This window comes from Podarcis muralis, chromosome 11 (genome assembly GCF_964188315.1).
Source record: "Podarcis muralis chromosome 11, rPodMur119.hap1.1, whole genome shotgun sequence".
In the NCBI taxonomy this organism is placed as follows: Eukaryota; Metazoa; Chordata; class Lepidosauria; order Squamata; family Lacertidae; genus Podarcis; species Podarcis muralis.
The window spans coordinates 46035076-46051164 of NC_135665.1; the positions used below are offsets into that span (position 1 = coordinate 46035076).

Below are 16089 nucleotides of genomic sequence, written 5' to 3' on the forward strand. Positions count from 1 at the left end.
AGCATAATCAGCGATGAAGGTCCGGTAGTAATTGGCGAACCCCAGGAAACGCTGTAGGTCCTTGCGGTTCCGGGGTGCCGCCCATTCTTGAACCGCCGTCACCTTCCCCGGGTCCATTTGCACCCCATCTGGAGAGAGCCGGTGACCAAGGAAGTCCACAGTCCGCTGATGGAACTCGCACTTGCTGAGCTTTGCGTACAAACGGTGCTCACGCAAGCGCTGCAGCACGGTCCGGACATGTCCCTCATGGCGAGCCGGGTCACGGGAGTAAATCAGTATGTCATCCAAATACACCACCACGTACTTGTCTAACAAGTCCTGAAACACGTGGTTGATGTAGCGTTGAAACACAGCAGGCGCGTTGCACAAACCGAAAGGCATAACCAAATATTCGAACTGCCCGTACCGGGTCCCAAACGCTGTCTTCCACTCATCCCCGGCTCGGATCCGAATCAAGTTGTAGGCCCCCCGGAGGTCCAGCTTGGTGAACACCTGTGCCCCTTGCACCCGCTCCAGCAGCTCCGAGATAAGGGGCAAGGGGTACCGGTCTGGGACGGTAATTTTGTTCAGGGCTCGGTAATCATGGCAAGGGTGGAGTTCCCCACATTTCTTCTTAACGAAAAGCACTGGTGCCGCGGTAGGCGAGGTGGAAGGCCTAATGAACCCACGCTCCAGGTTCTTGCGCAAGAAGTCCTGCAAAGCCTCGCGCTCTGGCTCTGTTAGGGAATATAAGCGACTCACTGGTAAAGGCGCTCCGGGTTGGAGGTCTATGCCGCAGTCAAAAGGCCGATGCGGCGGCAGCTGGTCTGCCCCCCGTTCCTCGAACACGTCCTGGTAGTCCTGGTACACGGCTGGGAGCGTGGGTGCTGCCTCCTCTGAGGGCGCGGCTGCCAGCGTTCCGGATTGAGCATGGGAACATGGGTCTGGGAAGTGCACGGTCCGTTTGACCCAGTCAATCTGAACGTTGTGGGCTTCCAGCCAGTCCATCCCGAGCACCAGGGGGAAGCGGGGCATAGAGGCAATGTCCAAAGTTCGCAACTCCCGGTGCTGCTGGAGACACAGGACCAGGGGCTGGGTCTCCTGAGTAACGGCACCTGAACGCAGAAGTCGTCCGTCAATCGCTTCCACCTGGACCGGTACTGGCTTGTTCCGCAGTGGCACCTGATGATGGGCGGCAAAAGCAGCGTCCATATAGGAGCGGGTTGCCCCTGAATCTACCAAAGCATGGGTGAGGATCCAGGGCCCACCTGGAGGGTATAAACGTACCGAAACCATAAGATGTTGCAAGTCCATTGGTGCGGGCCCATTCTGTACGGTTTGGGACCCCCGGTAGCTAGGGCCATCAGCTACTGGGGTTGGCGGTTTCCCTGCGGCTGGCGTTTCTCAGGGCAGGACCGAGCGAAGTGTCCACTTCCGCCACAGTAAAGACAGAGATTTCCCTCCCGACGCCGCGCCTTCTCTGCGGGGGAAAGGCGTGGCCGCACTGCCCCGAGCTGCATAGGCTCCTCCGTTAAATCAGTTGTGACCGTGGGGCTGCCGGAAAAAGCTGGTGCCGTGAACTGGAAGTGTCGGCGACCCCGGGCCTGACGACGATCCTCCAACCGGTCGTCTATTTGTAGACTCCGTTGAATGAGAGTGTCCAGCGTGGTGGGGCGTTCCATTGTGGCCAACTGGTCCAGTACCTCGTCCGAAAGCCCTTCGAGATACTGGTCCCGCAGTGCCGAGTCATTCCAGGTCAAGTCCTGTGCCAACAGCCGAAACTCCGTGGTATATGTGGCCACCGTGGACTTGCCCTGTTTCAAATGCCGAATCGCCCGGTTGGCTTGACTCTCTTTCTGGGGGTTGCCGAACGCGGCCTCCAAACGATTGCAAAACCCCGTATAGTCTGCCAGCAAAGGGGAGTCTTGCCTGAGTAGCGGCAACGCCCACTTGGCCGCCTGGTCCTTTAACAAACTAATCAAAAAGTGCACCTTGGTGCGGTCGTCAGGAAAGTTCCGGGCTCGCCCCTGAATATACAGCTTGGCCTGGGCCAGGAACATGGGAAAGCTGGCCGGGGCTCCATCAAATTTCTCAGGCAAAGCCACTGGGTACTTGCCCGGAGCCGGGGCGTCGGCCCCAGGAGCCGGTAGGGCTTCCAAGCGTTGCTGAAGTGCCACAACCGCGTCACTGAGCTGCTGCACGGTGTGAGACAAGGCCTGGTTCTCCTGGGCCAAAGCCACCAGTGCAGCCGCCTGTCCAGCCATGGCCTCTGGCTCTTCCCGAACGCACCCCTACGAAGGGGGAGTGCGGGTGTGGCGGGAGCAAACTGTGCTGGTCCCGGGGGTAAGGTACCTTGGGTGTAGCAGAGTCCACACGAAGAGGGGCAAGGTCCGAGGCAGAGAGCCGGGCGGTGAACAGGAACGCTGGAACAGGAGGCTGTGCAGGGAACAGGAACACCGGATGGTCGGGAACAGGAGGCCGAGCAGGGAACAGGAGTACCGGATAGTCAGGAACAGGAAGCCGAGCAGGGAACAGGAGTACCGGATAGTCAGGAACAGGAGGCCGAGCAGGGATCAGGAACGCAGGAAGGTCCGAAGCCAACAACGACGTTGCTCCCGCAACCTGGGGCCGGGCTGACTGGGCTTTTATCCTCTTCTAAGGCCAGGGGCGGTCCCGGCCCCCAGGAGCCCCGCCTCCTCTGGCCTTAAGGCGAGCACTCCTCCTGGGGGCAACCAGTTCCCTTCGCCTCTCTGCTCTAAGCCTCTGCAGATCAGGAGAGGCCGAAGGGTTACTGGGCCCTGGAGGAGGCTCACCTGTGGCCACTGAGTCGTCAAGCCTCTCTGGGGCCAGAAGGGCTTCACCTGGGGCCAGCTCCTGATGCACTGCCACAGGTGCAGGCTCTTCAGCATCTAGGCCTTGCCCCAGTTCAGCCGGCCCTGGAGGCGGGGACTCCTGTGCAGGCTGGGATTCCTCTGTTTCATCCTCCGAATCGGAATCCCAGGCCATCACACTTATGTTTTTTAGCCACATGTGTCTCCTGGCAGCAAATCACGTCACATTTTTTATTTCTCAAAATTTTCTCTATTTTATTTCTTTTAATTTTCTCATTTAGACCGTTAACATTCCATGTTAAAAAAGTTAAAGACATTATTAAGGTAAAGTGTCGCGTTTGTATCTGATTTTCAGTTCCTTACTGCTTCCTCTTCCTCTGTTTCCTCCTCTTCCGCTACGCTTTCCTCCTCTTCCACCTCTCCCTCCCCCTCCTCTACTCCTCCTCGCGGCCCCACCCTCCTCCCATCCTCACCCCCACCCTCCCTGGTATCCTTTCTATCCACTACTCCTTCCTCTCTTTTGCTAAGTTCCTTCTCGTATCTTCTCAGGAACTTTTCAACCTCTGATACACTGGTTAGTTTAAATCTTTTGTCCTTAAAAAAGAAAGCAATTCCCTCGGGAAATTCCCATCTAAATTGAATGTTATTCCTTCTCAGAACACCAATTATATGTCTGTATCCTTCCCTCTTGCGTAGTAATCTGACCGGGATCTCTTTTAGGACAATTATTGGTCTACCGCCTATTATTAATTTTTTATGGTAACTCGTTTTGAGGATCAAATTCCTCATTCCTATTGAGTTAAACATTACTAAACAGTCCCCAATGGGTTTCTTAAGTTTGTTCTGGTATGTTCTCATTTTAATCCTAAAGGCGTTTTCTATCGTGTATGCGACCTCCTCTTCTTTTACCTCTAACCATTTTGCTAATTCCGTGATTATTTTTTCTTTAATATTTTCTCTCACTTCTTCTTCTATACCTCTGAATTTTAAATGCATTTGCCTTTGTCGCATTTCACCCATCGCTATATTGTCCCAAATCTGCTCCTGTGATCTATTTAACTCCCGCATCTCCTCCTTCATCTTCTCCGTCTCCCTTTTCTGTTCTCTCATGTCCTTTTGGATTCTTTTGTTAGTTTCCTCAAATGTCTTTGCTTTAACCGTTAGTTCTTGAACTTTCTTCCCCAGCTCTCCTATGGCTCCCTCTATTCTTTTGTCTATCCTTTCTTGCATTTCCTCCAATTTATTTTCTATGTGGTTTTCATTCTGCTTAAGCTCCTCCTTAATTTTGAGCCACAGAAAATCCAAGTCTTTGATTTCTTCTTGTTTGGAAACTTTCCTTTCACCTGGAGTCCCTCCTCCCCTTTTCCCATTCTTCCCCTGCATTTTAATCCTATTGTTCGTTATGTTCTTCAGGGCTAATCTCTCCCTTTATGGGCTCACAATCTCTTTTTTTTTTCCACGCTTTGCAGCTTTCCCAAGTAATCTACTTAATTACCACTAGGGTACATTCAGAGATTGTAACAAACCACTTCTGTGCCGAGCACTCCTCGCCCTTTTGTTCTAAGTACTAAAGTTTCCACCCCTTTGTGTTTGTCTCTAATTAACACTTAAGTGACAATTGAGGAGGAAAAACTGGGGTAGGGGTAGGATTCTGACGCCTTCCTAGGTGGCAAGAAAGGAGGGACAAACAAGTTCTAATCTATACACTCCAATAGTTAAAGTAGTTGTCCTGGATTGAGAGTTCCGTAGAAAATTCAAGTTATAATGGGGCCTCTTTCGCCTCTTTCGATCCAACAAGTAGGTCCTTGCCGTGTTATGGCACCCTTTTCCTGGTTACAGTATACAGTGTGAGGCTTAACAGGACAACATATCGCCTAGGTACCAAATGGGGATTATTCAGCAGGAAATCAGGGAGGGGGGAAAAGGGAACCATATGAATTGGCTGTATTAATATTAAACGTCAAGTAAAGAGAGTAGGTAGAAGAGACAGGAGGACAGCAGACCGGTGTAGCTGTCACTACAAGAGGTCCAAAACTATTACTAAATTAGTTGGGGTTGGGGGGTAAGGGAAGGGGGGAACCGCAGGGGAGGAAGAAAAACCTTATACAGTAATCAGTCTAAGTCGGTGATAAATCGGGGTTGTTGATAGTTCTAATGCTGATGACTGTTTGTTTTTAACCACTTTCTCACCATTCACGTAGCGTTCTTACATAGGTTCATAAAGTCCCCAATGTCCAATATAGAACAACAAAAAAAAAATAAAAATTTTTGGTGTGGAGTCAATATAAACTCTCAGCCGTGAGTGTCTTCAGGAGCAGCTGTGGTGGCTTTTATCTTTGCCCCCTTAATGCTCCTCCTGTCCTCTTAAAGTTTTCCTGTGATATTTGCTGCTACGTATGCTTAATAGGCTACCAGTAGGGAATCGCCAAGACCTTAAACAGTGTTCCGCGATAAAAATCCAGACGTACAATCCATTCGTGAGTCTACCTTAAATTCCAAACAGAAATGCGTCCAACTCAGGCAAACAGTCTTAAATCTTTCTATAAATAAAAATTCTTTTGGCTCGTTTAGCTTTCCACGGGTGAAAGTTCTTTTGAGTCATTTAATTTAGCCAAAAGCAAAGGGAAAAAAGAAAAACCCTCCTCCTTCTGAGCCTGCACAGCACGGCCGTTATGGGTTATTCCGCTTTTTTTTTTTTAACTAGCCGCGAGTTTCCAAACCTGCGTCCTTTTTGTTCTCCGTCGGGTGGTGACCATACATGGAAATAGCTGCTACCCGGACTCACCCATCTGAATACCTTCTCTTTGGCTTTATTCAAGTCCAATCACAATGGGGATTCCGTTCTTACATCTGTAGTGGTTCGTCGCCTTTCCCGGTGGGAGCTTGAGGCATCGTAGCTCAGAGACGGCGTTCTCCCTTACTGTGTGCCTGCGGCTCCGCCCTGCTTCTCCTCTCCACAAAGGGGGGAGAGCCCGCGGAGATGAAACGCCGCTCCAGCGCTGCTGGGAACCTTCCCCTAGGGGTTCCCCCCCTAGGCTTTCACTCTTTGGGGGGCGCAGTGCCCTTGCGACACCCCCTTTTCTCTGAGATACTCGGAAAAACCTTTAGCGTGTTTTTCCGCGCTCCCTCACCGTCCGCGACCGGAACCGGAAGTCCTCCAAGAAATCCATAGTTTCAATGCTCTCAGCATCTACATCTGTAGCTTCTTTATGATGGTAACAAGGAATATTGGAAGTTCCCTTCTGGCTACAACATGGTCTGATCCATGCCTCACAGTGGTCTACACCCCAGAAGCTGGAGTTGAATATATGCCCTGCCTACTTTCTGCATTAAGGGTTGAGACCAAGGAAGCTGATTCTGCCACTGAGCAGTTGTTTCTCTCAGATCTCCGCCTGCCCTTCCCCTCCCCCCGGCAAGATCTGGGCAAGTAAAGGCTCCCAGAACTCCCCCTTACAAGAAGGAGGCGAGAGATTCAGGAATCCCACCAGTTTGTTCTGAAGTAAAAACTGAGAACATGTGCAATTTCATAGCATCCTTTTCCTAATGATGTTCATTACTTGTTATCTTAGGCTTCCATTGCTTGACATCCTTCATTCTTCGTTCCTTCCTTCCTTCGCCTACCATCTTCTTTCGACTCTGTTTCATCTTTCTGGCTTTGCCTTTTAAAATTCCATTTCGAAACCTGTCTGCCTGTTTTCCCTCTTGAACGCTCGTTTGTACTAATCCCTCATCTTGCCTCATACTCTATTTGCCTTCGAATATACAATTTAGGTGTCTTGCGTGCTGAGTGCCAACAAACTATGCCTCTTGTACTCATTTTGTTTTCCTTTAGGACAAATGTAATTGCTAGTTTGTCCACACCAGCATCCACTTTATTGCTACTTCTCTTGGTTGAATTCCTCCAGGATATTATAAACACACAGAGAGAAAATGATTCATAACACAAATTCACTTTCTCAAAAAAAATCTGCATAGCTATTGCCCAAAATTCCACTACCAATCATTTGCTAATTTCATACTGTGTCGTTATAGGGTGCAGTCAGTAAGCATCACTGAACTTAGTTGTATATGGATGGAGCCAGGAATTTCCTGTTACAGCTATGTCCTGTTTAAGAGAGGCAATAAGAGTTGCCTTGCCTACTGACGAGACTGTCCTCTTAAGCCAGGCACCCCCAAATTCAGCCCTCCAGATGTTTTGGGACTACAGTTCCCATCATCCCTGACCACTGGTCCCATTAGTTAGGGATGATGGGAGTTGTATTCCCAAAACATCTGGAGGGCTGAGTTTGGGGGTGCCTGTCTTAAGCCTTCCATTATATACTGCAGTTGTAACTGGATATCCCTTCATGGATCACTGCCTTGCTGTGGCAAAGGGACTTGAATAACTCAGAGAAGCTATGAACTATGCCATGCAGGGTCACCCAAGATGAACAGGTCATAGTGGAGAGTTTTGACCAACGTGATCTACCTGGAGCAGGAACCGGCAAGCCACTCCAGTATCCCTGCCCAGAAAACTCCATGGACAAAGACAACACAGGAGTACCTGGTCCATGGGGTCACGAAGAGTCAGACACAACTAAACAACAACAACAACAACAACAACAACAACAACAACAACAACAACTGGATATACAGTTTGAATTGTTTAAATGGGACAGATGGATTGCCACCTGTCACAGATGCTTTGGGGGGTCTCTTCAAACTTTATCATTCTATGATCTGCACTAGGCGTTTAAAGCCATGTCAGGACAATTTGAACAGTCATGGTTTCCTGAAAAGTATCCTGGGAACTGCAGTTTGGTTTAAAATGCTGAGAGAGTTGATCCCTATTTCCCTCCAAGGGCTGCAATTCCCAGAGTGGTTTCACAGTCAATCCCTCTTCACAGGGAACTCTGGAAATTGTAGCTCTGTGAAGAGAATAGAGGCCTCCTAACATGCTTTTGGGGGTCTGAGGTTCCTTTCCCCTGTTCTACAAGCATGTGGCAGGTCATTGTTGAAGGGAGTACGCTGGATCAGATGGGACTTTGTTCTGATCCAGCAATGCAAGTTTTACCTTCTTATGTAAGGGGAATAAAATGGCAAAGGATCAAAGGCAGAATACAGAGGAGGAAGGTTACACAAAAAGGCCTGAAATGTTCCCAGCCGGCGTTTAGAGGATTTCACAGAGGACAGTCTTTCCAACAATATTTCATTAACGATTGTACAGATTCACTGACATTTTGTTTCAAATGTGCCTTACAAAGGACCTAAAGCATGAGAAGCAACTTCTGAGCACCAAAAAGATGAGTTGAAGAAAGTGCCCCAATCAAACCTTTCATTGTTCTCACAAAAGACACCAGAATGGGGACAGCACTTTCATTCCTCTTTTGGAAAGAGGCTGTGCTAAGTATTTTCAATTCCACTGAGAGAGCAAGAAAGAAGGCAAGGGAAAAAATGCAGTCCTGCTTTAAAAAGGAAAAATAATAATAATCAGCAAATCTCAAGGTGAATCAGATTTAAAAGCTCCAAAATGGACACTGCTATTCCGGATTGGGGGGGGGGGGGAGTTATGTAACTGACTTTTTAATATTGAAAAATACTGGGGTACATTTTTAGCTCAGTGGGAACCATATAACACCTTGGGGGTTTTTAGTGCCATTTTGTTAAGGCTGAAGTTCCTAAACACATTTACTTGAATGCTATATTCCACTGGAATTACTGGGGTTTTATTTCCAAGCTGCACTATAAACCTATGCATATCTACTCAGAAGTATATCACAATGAATTCAGTGGGGCTTGCTCATAGATAAGTGTCTAGGGTTGCAGATGGGTAAGTGTGTTAAGGATAAATATATGAAGCTCAGCTCTTCAGATCACATTTTAAGATTTTGCTAAATTACTTGGTTTTTTCCAGAAGACAGACTTTGTGAAACCCTTCCTAGGTATGTGTGCTCAATCCATTACATGTGTAAGCATGCATATGTCTTCAAAACTAAGCAGTCCAAAAGCATGAATGTATTTTCTGTAAATAGACTTTGCTAAACCCTCCATTATCTATCTGCTGTCAATCCATTACATGTGTGCGCTTGCATGTGTCTTTTTTAAAAAAAATCGTAAGAACTGCCAGGCTCACCTGCTCCCACCTCCTCCTCTGGCACGGCTGCAGTAATAATACTGCCAAGCAGATCAGAAGCTTCTGTGTTCATGTAAGATTAACCGCAGCTTGCCATGCTGTACAAACCTATCCAAACTGTGGTTGAACACAACTATGCTTAGTGGAAAGAAGCCATCTTCAAACCATAGTTAATGAAGTTGGCTTGCTTCACTAAACATAGTTAAAAGTAACCACAGTTGAGTGTTTGGATGACACACTAAACTGTGGTTAATCTAAAAGTCAAAGCTTCCAGTCCCCCCCCCCCCATAGCCATACAGGAAGAGGCAATGGGTACACGTGCTCTGGGGGGACTGGGCTTGTTCACAAATGTAGCAAAGGGACCTGTCCTACAGCTTCATAGGCAAGCTACACAGGATCACCATATTTTTCGCCCTATAGGGCGCACCGGCCCATAGGGTGCACCTAGTTTTTTTTGGGGGGGGGATAAAGAAAAAAAAATATTTTCCCCCAGGTGCGGGGCTGGGGCGGGGGAAGCCCGAGCTTCCCCCAACCCCAGCCCCCAGAACAGGCTTCTATCCGCAAGCCTTGGGAACTCCCGCCGGCCTCCCCAGGCTTGCGGATATCTGCCCGAAGCCCGGGGCGCGCTGCTCAGCGCGCTCCAGGCTTCGGGATGCAGGCTGCTATCTGCAAGCCTGGGGAGCCCACGGGAACTCCCGCCAGGCTCCCAGGGCTTGCGGATAGCTTCCTGAAGCCTGGAGAGCGAGAGGGGTAGGTGCACACTAACCCCTCTCGCTCTCCATGCTTCAGCGAAAGCCTGCATTCGCCCCATAGGACGCACACACATTTCCCTTTCATTTTTGGAGGGGAAAAAGTGTGTCCTATAGGGCGAAAAATACGGTAATCACTGATATACAATCATCACATGAGCACTGCGATGCTGCAACTAGGCTTCAAATCAATGAAATCCAGTACTGTGTTATTACTGGTGCCATGCCACTAAAATCTCTCTTAAGAAGTGATGGCTCAATTATTTCAAAGCAAGTTACCATCAAAACTAGGGGTGTGGGTTTTTCTTTTAAATAATAAATGTTTACCAAATTAAATGTATTTTTCAAAGGGAAGATGGGGGAAAAAAGCTGCAGAGGTGATTTCCCACCTGCACACTCTTCATATAACTCCTGCTTTTAATTTTTAACAAGATGGATAATTATTCTCTCTTACCTGCCCGCCATAGTAAAACTCTTCTGAGTCATTATCTCCTTCTGAATCTTCTTCAACCGCACTACTGTGCCTTGATTCCTGCTTAAAAGAAAAGCAGATGAACTGAGTAAACTTGAAATACAGCCTTTTTTACCTTCCTCTTCTTCAACTATTGGAAGCTTGTGCAGCACTAGCTAATTCTGAACAATGAGCCAGGAAGCCCCTGGTTTGAATGATACCTCTGCCATGAATTCACTAGGAAGCTTTAGGTAAGCCCTTCTATCACAGCCCTCTAAGACTTCCCCTATGGCCCTCAGGACTCCCTCTAACCTTGCTTCACATCCTTATTGAGTGGTTTCTTAGCCTGGCTAGAATACATCCTTGCACAGGAATTTAACCTTAATTATTTACAATTTTTGTTTAACCCACAAGAAAGAAGGGCTTTTTCGCTAGCTAGGTTCAATTCTAATCCTTCTAACCTCCTTTGGGGTAGGTTTGCGGGTATGGCAGAAGGAGATGGGATCTGCCCATGTGGAAACTCTAGCTCACATGGCCCTTAAATGTAAAATGTATGATGAACTCTGCCAACAATTTTTAGACCATCGATGGAAACCAGAGATGGAGGTTATACACTTCTTATTACAGGGGAGAGACCAGGAGCTCACCAAGACCATAGCTATGTTCCTCTATTTGATTTTTTTTGTCACCGAAGTACCCTACAGGATCCTGCCCTTGCTAGAGACCCACAGAGATGAAACAGATTGCTCTCCTCTTCTTCCCTTTGGCAAATGACTGTACTGTTGAAATGGCGATGAGATCACACTGGCTTATTTATAATAATAATAATAATTTATTATTTGTACCCCGCCCATCCGGCTGGGCTTCCCCAGCCACTCTGGGCGGCTTCCAACAAAGATGAAAAATACACTAAAATGCCACATATTAAAAACTTCCATGAACAGGGAATTTATTTATTCTGAATGTTTGTAAGTGATGCCAATAAAGGTTTGATGATGATGAATACATCCTTTAATAATGCTATGGGATGGAAGTTGGGGGAAGAGGAAGCTGACCTGTGGTACAAAGGTAACACTGCATTTATTGTTCCACCCACTTTTGTATCTGACTCTGCTCGCTATATGGTCCCTGGAAAGTTGCCTAGGAATTAATTGGACCTTTGGGCTGAAAAAAGGTTGCACGCTCCTGTTCTATAATATGGGCTGTATGTGTGTGAGAGAGGAATAATAATATTGCCAATTTACAGGGTGGTTGAAGAATCACAGCTATGAATGTGACGTGCTCTGAACACTTGAAAGAGCTACACAGAAGTGAAGTGTTGTTACTAAAAAGAAACAAGTGTCTACCAAAGCTGGGTCATTGCCGCGCTCGCCTTAGGCCTCAGAGTATCCCATGTAAAATGGTCAGCCTCAGGGAGGTCAGCAGGAGCTTAGCCAAAGGAAACACCAAACTACCTGACAATGTCATCACACACTGATCTAGGCACTAGGCTATTATTAGCTGTGACTACATTCTTGGGGATTCTCTAAAGAGATATCCCAATTTATACAGTTCACAAGTGTGACTGTGTACACAAGCGTGACTGTAAATGGTGCATGGCCCAGGTTGAATGCACAAGATCTCTATATGATCACAACAGCCTAGAAAGTATATGGAAATGGGTGCTGGCTTCCTGTGTGTAAAATGGAATATACCAGATATTAGAGAACCTACCCAAGCAATGTAAAATGCTCATTAACTTCAGTGCAATGACTGCAGCTACATTCTAAATATCAGAGAATTTACAGGAAAATAAATGTATAAAGCAACTCTTTGGGCTCCTTTTCTAACTGTAGTAACTGTGTCAGCTCCTGTTTAATGAAGAATTGTTTGACCAATCTAAGGCATATCCAAATCACACTCAGTATACTCATTCATACTAGTTTTTTTCTCTCTCTCCATTCCCTCTCTCTCTCTCTCTCTCTCTCTCTCTTCTCCTCTTTCCATGCACAACTGTGTGTAGTATTTTAGTTTATTTTTTGATCCAGTGAATTAGCCTTATGTCATTACTATGTACTAACAGCGACTTGTAACATATGCAGCCAAGGTCCACAAAATAAATAAATCCTGGGCATCTAAATACTTGGTACTGGCCCCTAAGCATTTTAGCATTTTTCCATTCTTGCAAAACTGTTGTCTAAATGTACAATTCAGACACTGAGAAACTTAAAATAGTTTCCCAACTCTTCATGCAATAGACTGTCCTGGAGGAACCCTTCACATAATAGCATGCTTCGTTCATTTCTCTATTTGGAGGAAATTTCAGCATTTGAATAATCAGAAGGTTGCAGAACCAGGAGGACAGCTATTTAAACAAGGATCTATAAACACTGAGCTACACAGAGGACACATAGCAGGTAACTAGCAATGTCATATCCCTGCAGTTTACATAATGACTACATTACTGTATATATTAGAATCCCATTACCCACATTTCCCTCTTTGATCAAAACCATTTTTGATCTAGGCTATTGTACTTTCTTCATTCATGTCTTGTACACAGGTCTGTAACTGAATGGAAATCAGCTGTGTAACTATCAGAGAGTGAAAGCAAGAGAGATCTGCTCAAAATCACATTCCATTTGCCAGCAATTTCCACAGCTTGTGATTCTAATCTTTTTACAGTTATCTTCAAATTCTTGCTTTACAGTATGTGCTTCATGTACATAGACAGGAAAACTGTATTGTCAAGAAGTATTAAACAAGAAGACTTTTTTTTTAAAGGATCACCCAATTTTCTGGAAAAAAATATGCTGATTTATTTTATTTTCTCCCTATAAGTAACCTTAACGAATGGGGGAAACATGCTGCAACATCTACAGTTCGCCGTAACAAATAAGCCTTCTCAAATGCATCTTCATCACAGATGATCAAATCATAAAATGGAATAGCATGCTGTGAATGTTAGTGGGCTTGCCCAGTTCCCACTGAAATGAGAATTTCACAGCAGCACTGAATTTTATTAAAGAGAGGCACCTAATAGATTGCACCCCCTCAGCTAAACTAGGTTTTAAAAAAATCCTTTTCCAGGCTGTTTGGCTTCAAGGTAGTTTCTGCCATGCAACAAGTTGAGACACTTCTAGGAACATAAGGAACTGCTTTATATTGAGTAAGATCACTGACCAAGCCAGGGAAACAGAAGACAGAGTCTCTTTATGCAGTTAGATATTTGGAAGATGAAGGTTCCGAAAGCTTGGTGAGAGAACCTTTTGTTCTTTCTTCCCATAGGCCCAGTAGAAGAAGAAGAAGAAGAGTTTGGATTTGATATCCCGCCTTTCACTCCCCTTAAGGAGTCTCAAAGCGGCTAACATTCTCCTTTCCCTTCCTCCCCCACAACAAACACTCTGTGAGGTGAGTGAGGCTGAGAGACTTCAGAGAAGTGTGACTAGCCCAAGGTCACCCAGTAGCTGCATGTGGACGAGTGGGGAAGTGAACCCGGTTCCCCAGATTACGAGACTACCGCTCTTAACCACTACACCACACTGGCTCTCTTTCTTATTTCAGTAGTGCTTTCTTATGTCAACCTGTTTCCACAACCTTAAAATCCCTCTTCTCCCTGCCACCCACTTGATATGGTGTGTGCGAATCAGTTGGTTGCCAGCATTGAAATCAATACAAGTAAACAAAAAACCAAAAAACAGCTCTCTGAACATGTTCAAATCTTGTTTTCCCATTTGGAGCTGGAAAGAACTTGGGAGAGATATAATATTTGGCAATTACTGTTTCTGAGCGTTACTAGGTCAACAAATTTGTATTCTAGACCAGATCATAACAAGTGTCTGCAATATCCCTAGTGATGGAAGATCACACCACTTTTATTTATTGCTTGATTGATCAACTTCTATTTACAACTGGACTATCAGCCAGTCTTCAGACTTTTTATTCACACCAGATAACCTGTACACATAGGTTCCATGGACATAATATCATCCTATTCATTTCACTGGCAGGGACAGTTCCATGTGCACATTCCACGAAAGAGTGAGTAGACCTTTGGACAAAAGCTGGGGCTCCTCTGAGCATGCTAACTTGGCAGAAGTGGTTTCTCTGACGTTTCTTAATGTACTCTGCGATCTGTTTGCAAGCACTGCACTAACAAAGCAATACTGTACCTCTCCATTTTCCCTTTGCAACCTTGATTTTATGGATAAACAACAGTTGACATCACTGGTTTTTCGCAATTCTAAAAAAAGAAAAGAAAAAGGGGGAAAGAGGACAAAGTTAGCAGGTAAGGGTGTGAAGGGAAACTTTCTGTTCAGTGACCCTGGACTTTGATAAAAATACATGCAAGACAGAACTAAACCATAAGAATCTGCCTGAGACTGGGTCAGTCTGTCTGTCTGTTCCTGTATGTCTATCTATCTATGACTGTATTATCCACTCTGGCTTAGCAGATCTCAAGAGTGTCTATCAGAAGTCTTTCCCACCTCCACCAACTGGAGATGAAAGTAATGAACATGGGACTTCCTGTGTATGTATCATGTGCTCTACCACTGAGTTATTGTCCCTTTTTCTATTTGATGTGCAGAAAGCAGTGGCACAGGGAAACAGACATGTGGTTCTGTTTTCTTTTTCTTTTTTATAAGTTTTTTATATTTACATTTCAACAACAACAAAAATTAAACAGTTCTCACATATCAAACGTTGACTTCTCTCCCCCTCTTTCAGCGGTTCCATGAATTTACCCTCTTTTCTTCTTCTTCTTTTGTATATCCCAGTTAACTCAAATTTATTCTTTTCCTCATCTATTTCATATATGTTTTAGAAACTGCAAGTTTTTCCAGTAACCCTGCTAATGTCTTACTTTGTTTACAATTTGTTTGTAAATATTCAATAAACGATTTTCTTTCCTTAATAAAAAGTTTGTTGTCTTGATTTCTTAATTCTTCAGTTAAGTCTGGCCATTTCTGCATAGTCCATTAATTTCTTTGGCCATTCTTCTTTTGTTGGGACTTCTTTTTTTCCATTTTTAGGCGAATGCCATTCTTGCAGCAGTAGTTGCATACACAGACACAGGGTTCTGGTGCATATGGCAAGGCTAGTACAATAACTGGAAGAATCCTCAAGGATTTTGCTAAAAATCAGATTCCAGACACTGACTTTTCAGTGCCCATCTGTGTTTAGAGAGCACCTTCCCTGTGTACTGCCGCCTTCCACTGAGAATCTTCACATTCCAGCCTGAGGCTGCCAGAAACATCTGGCAGGGGCGTGGAGCCTCTTAATGTGGTGGTGATGATCTGTGTGACAAGGCACTCAAAATGTTACAAAGAGGGTGTGATTAACAAACCACAGGGAGGATGTTCCCAGTGCCATCCCCATGCTAAGTGTGAGGCATCAGCCCCAAGTAAATATTTCATACTCTTGTAAATCTCACATTTTATTTTCCCGCCAGCTAGTGTTACCGTGCTATTTTAAAACTAATGTAGAATGAATGTTCTAATCACATCTGAGTTGTTGATTTTAATTACAATCCCTGTAAAAGCTAATGTGAATGTATTCCAAATATAATTTATACTCTTAACCAAGGAGGTAAAAAAGGCCATTAAGTCTGGATGGAAAATACAAAATTAACAAGTTATGTGTAAAGAAAATGGTCTATGTTTACTGTGGCCAATCAGAGCTAGCCTAGCACATTTTGGCATTGTAATAGCACACGGTAGAGAACCAACTCCAACTCCCATCAGCTCCAACCAGCCTGGCCAAGAGTAAAGGAAATGGGATCTGTGGTCCAATAGCCTCTGAAGAGCCATTGGTTTCCCATCCATCTAATAGCACAATCCTATACATGTCTGATTGGAGTTCAATGTGGCTTACTCTTGGGTGAGTGAATGTAGGGTTCCTGCCTATATGTATTATTATAGCAACACTCTAAGCCCTCAATCTTAAAGCAACCTGCTAAATAATAGCCAGTAAATAATTACCGTATTT

The 16089-nt window shown here is 45.4% G+C and overlaps 1 protein-coding gene across 8 annotated transcripts in view; it reads right to left on the bottom strand.

Annotated features, from left to right (window-relative positions):
- PARP8 (poly(ADP-ribose) polymerase family member 8) overlaps positions 1–16089 on the bottom strand; it is a 191982-nt gene that overhangs the window by 74041 nt on the left and 101852 nt on the right. For 4 of the 8 annotated variants that reach the window (XM_077936391.1, XM_077936390.1, XM_077936393.1 and 1 more), the window contains 2 exons: positions 14274–14344; positions 10126–10206 (listed from right to left, as the gene is read on the bottom strand). In XM_077936391.1, coding sequence (XP_077792517.1) covers positions 10126–10206; positions 14274–14344 — 152 coding nt within the window. The remainder of the gene's footprint in view (positions 1–10125; positions 10207–14273; positions 14345–16089) is intronic. The other 4 variants (XM_077936394.1, XM_077936396.1, XM_077936392.1 and 1 more) reach the window with 1 other exon arrangement.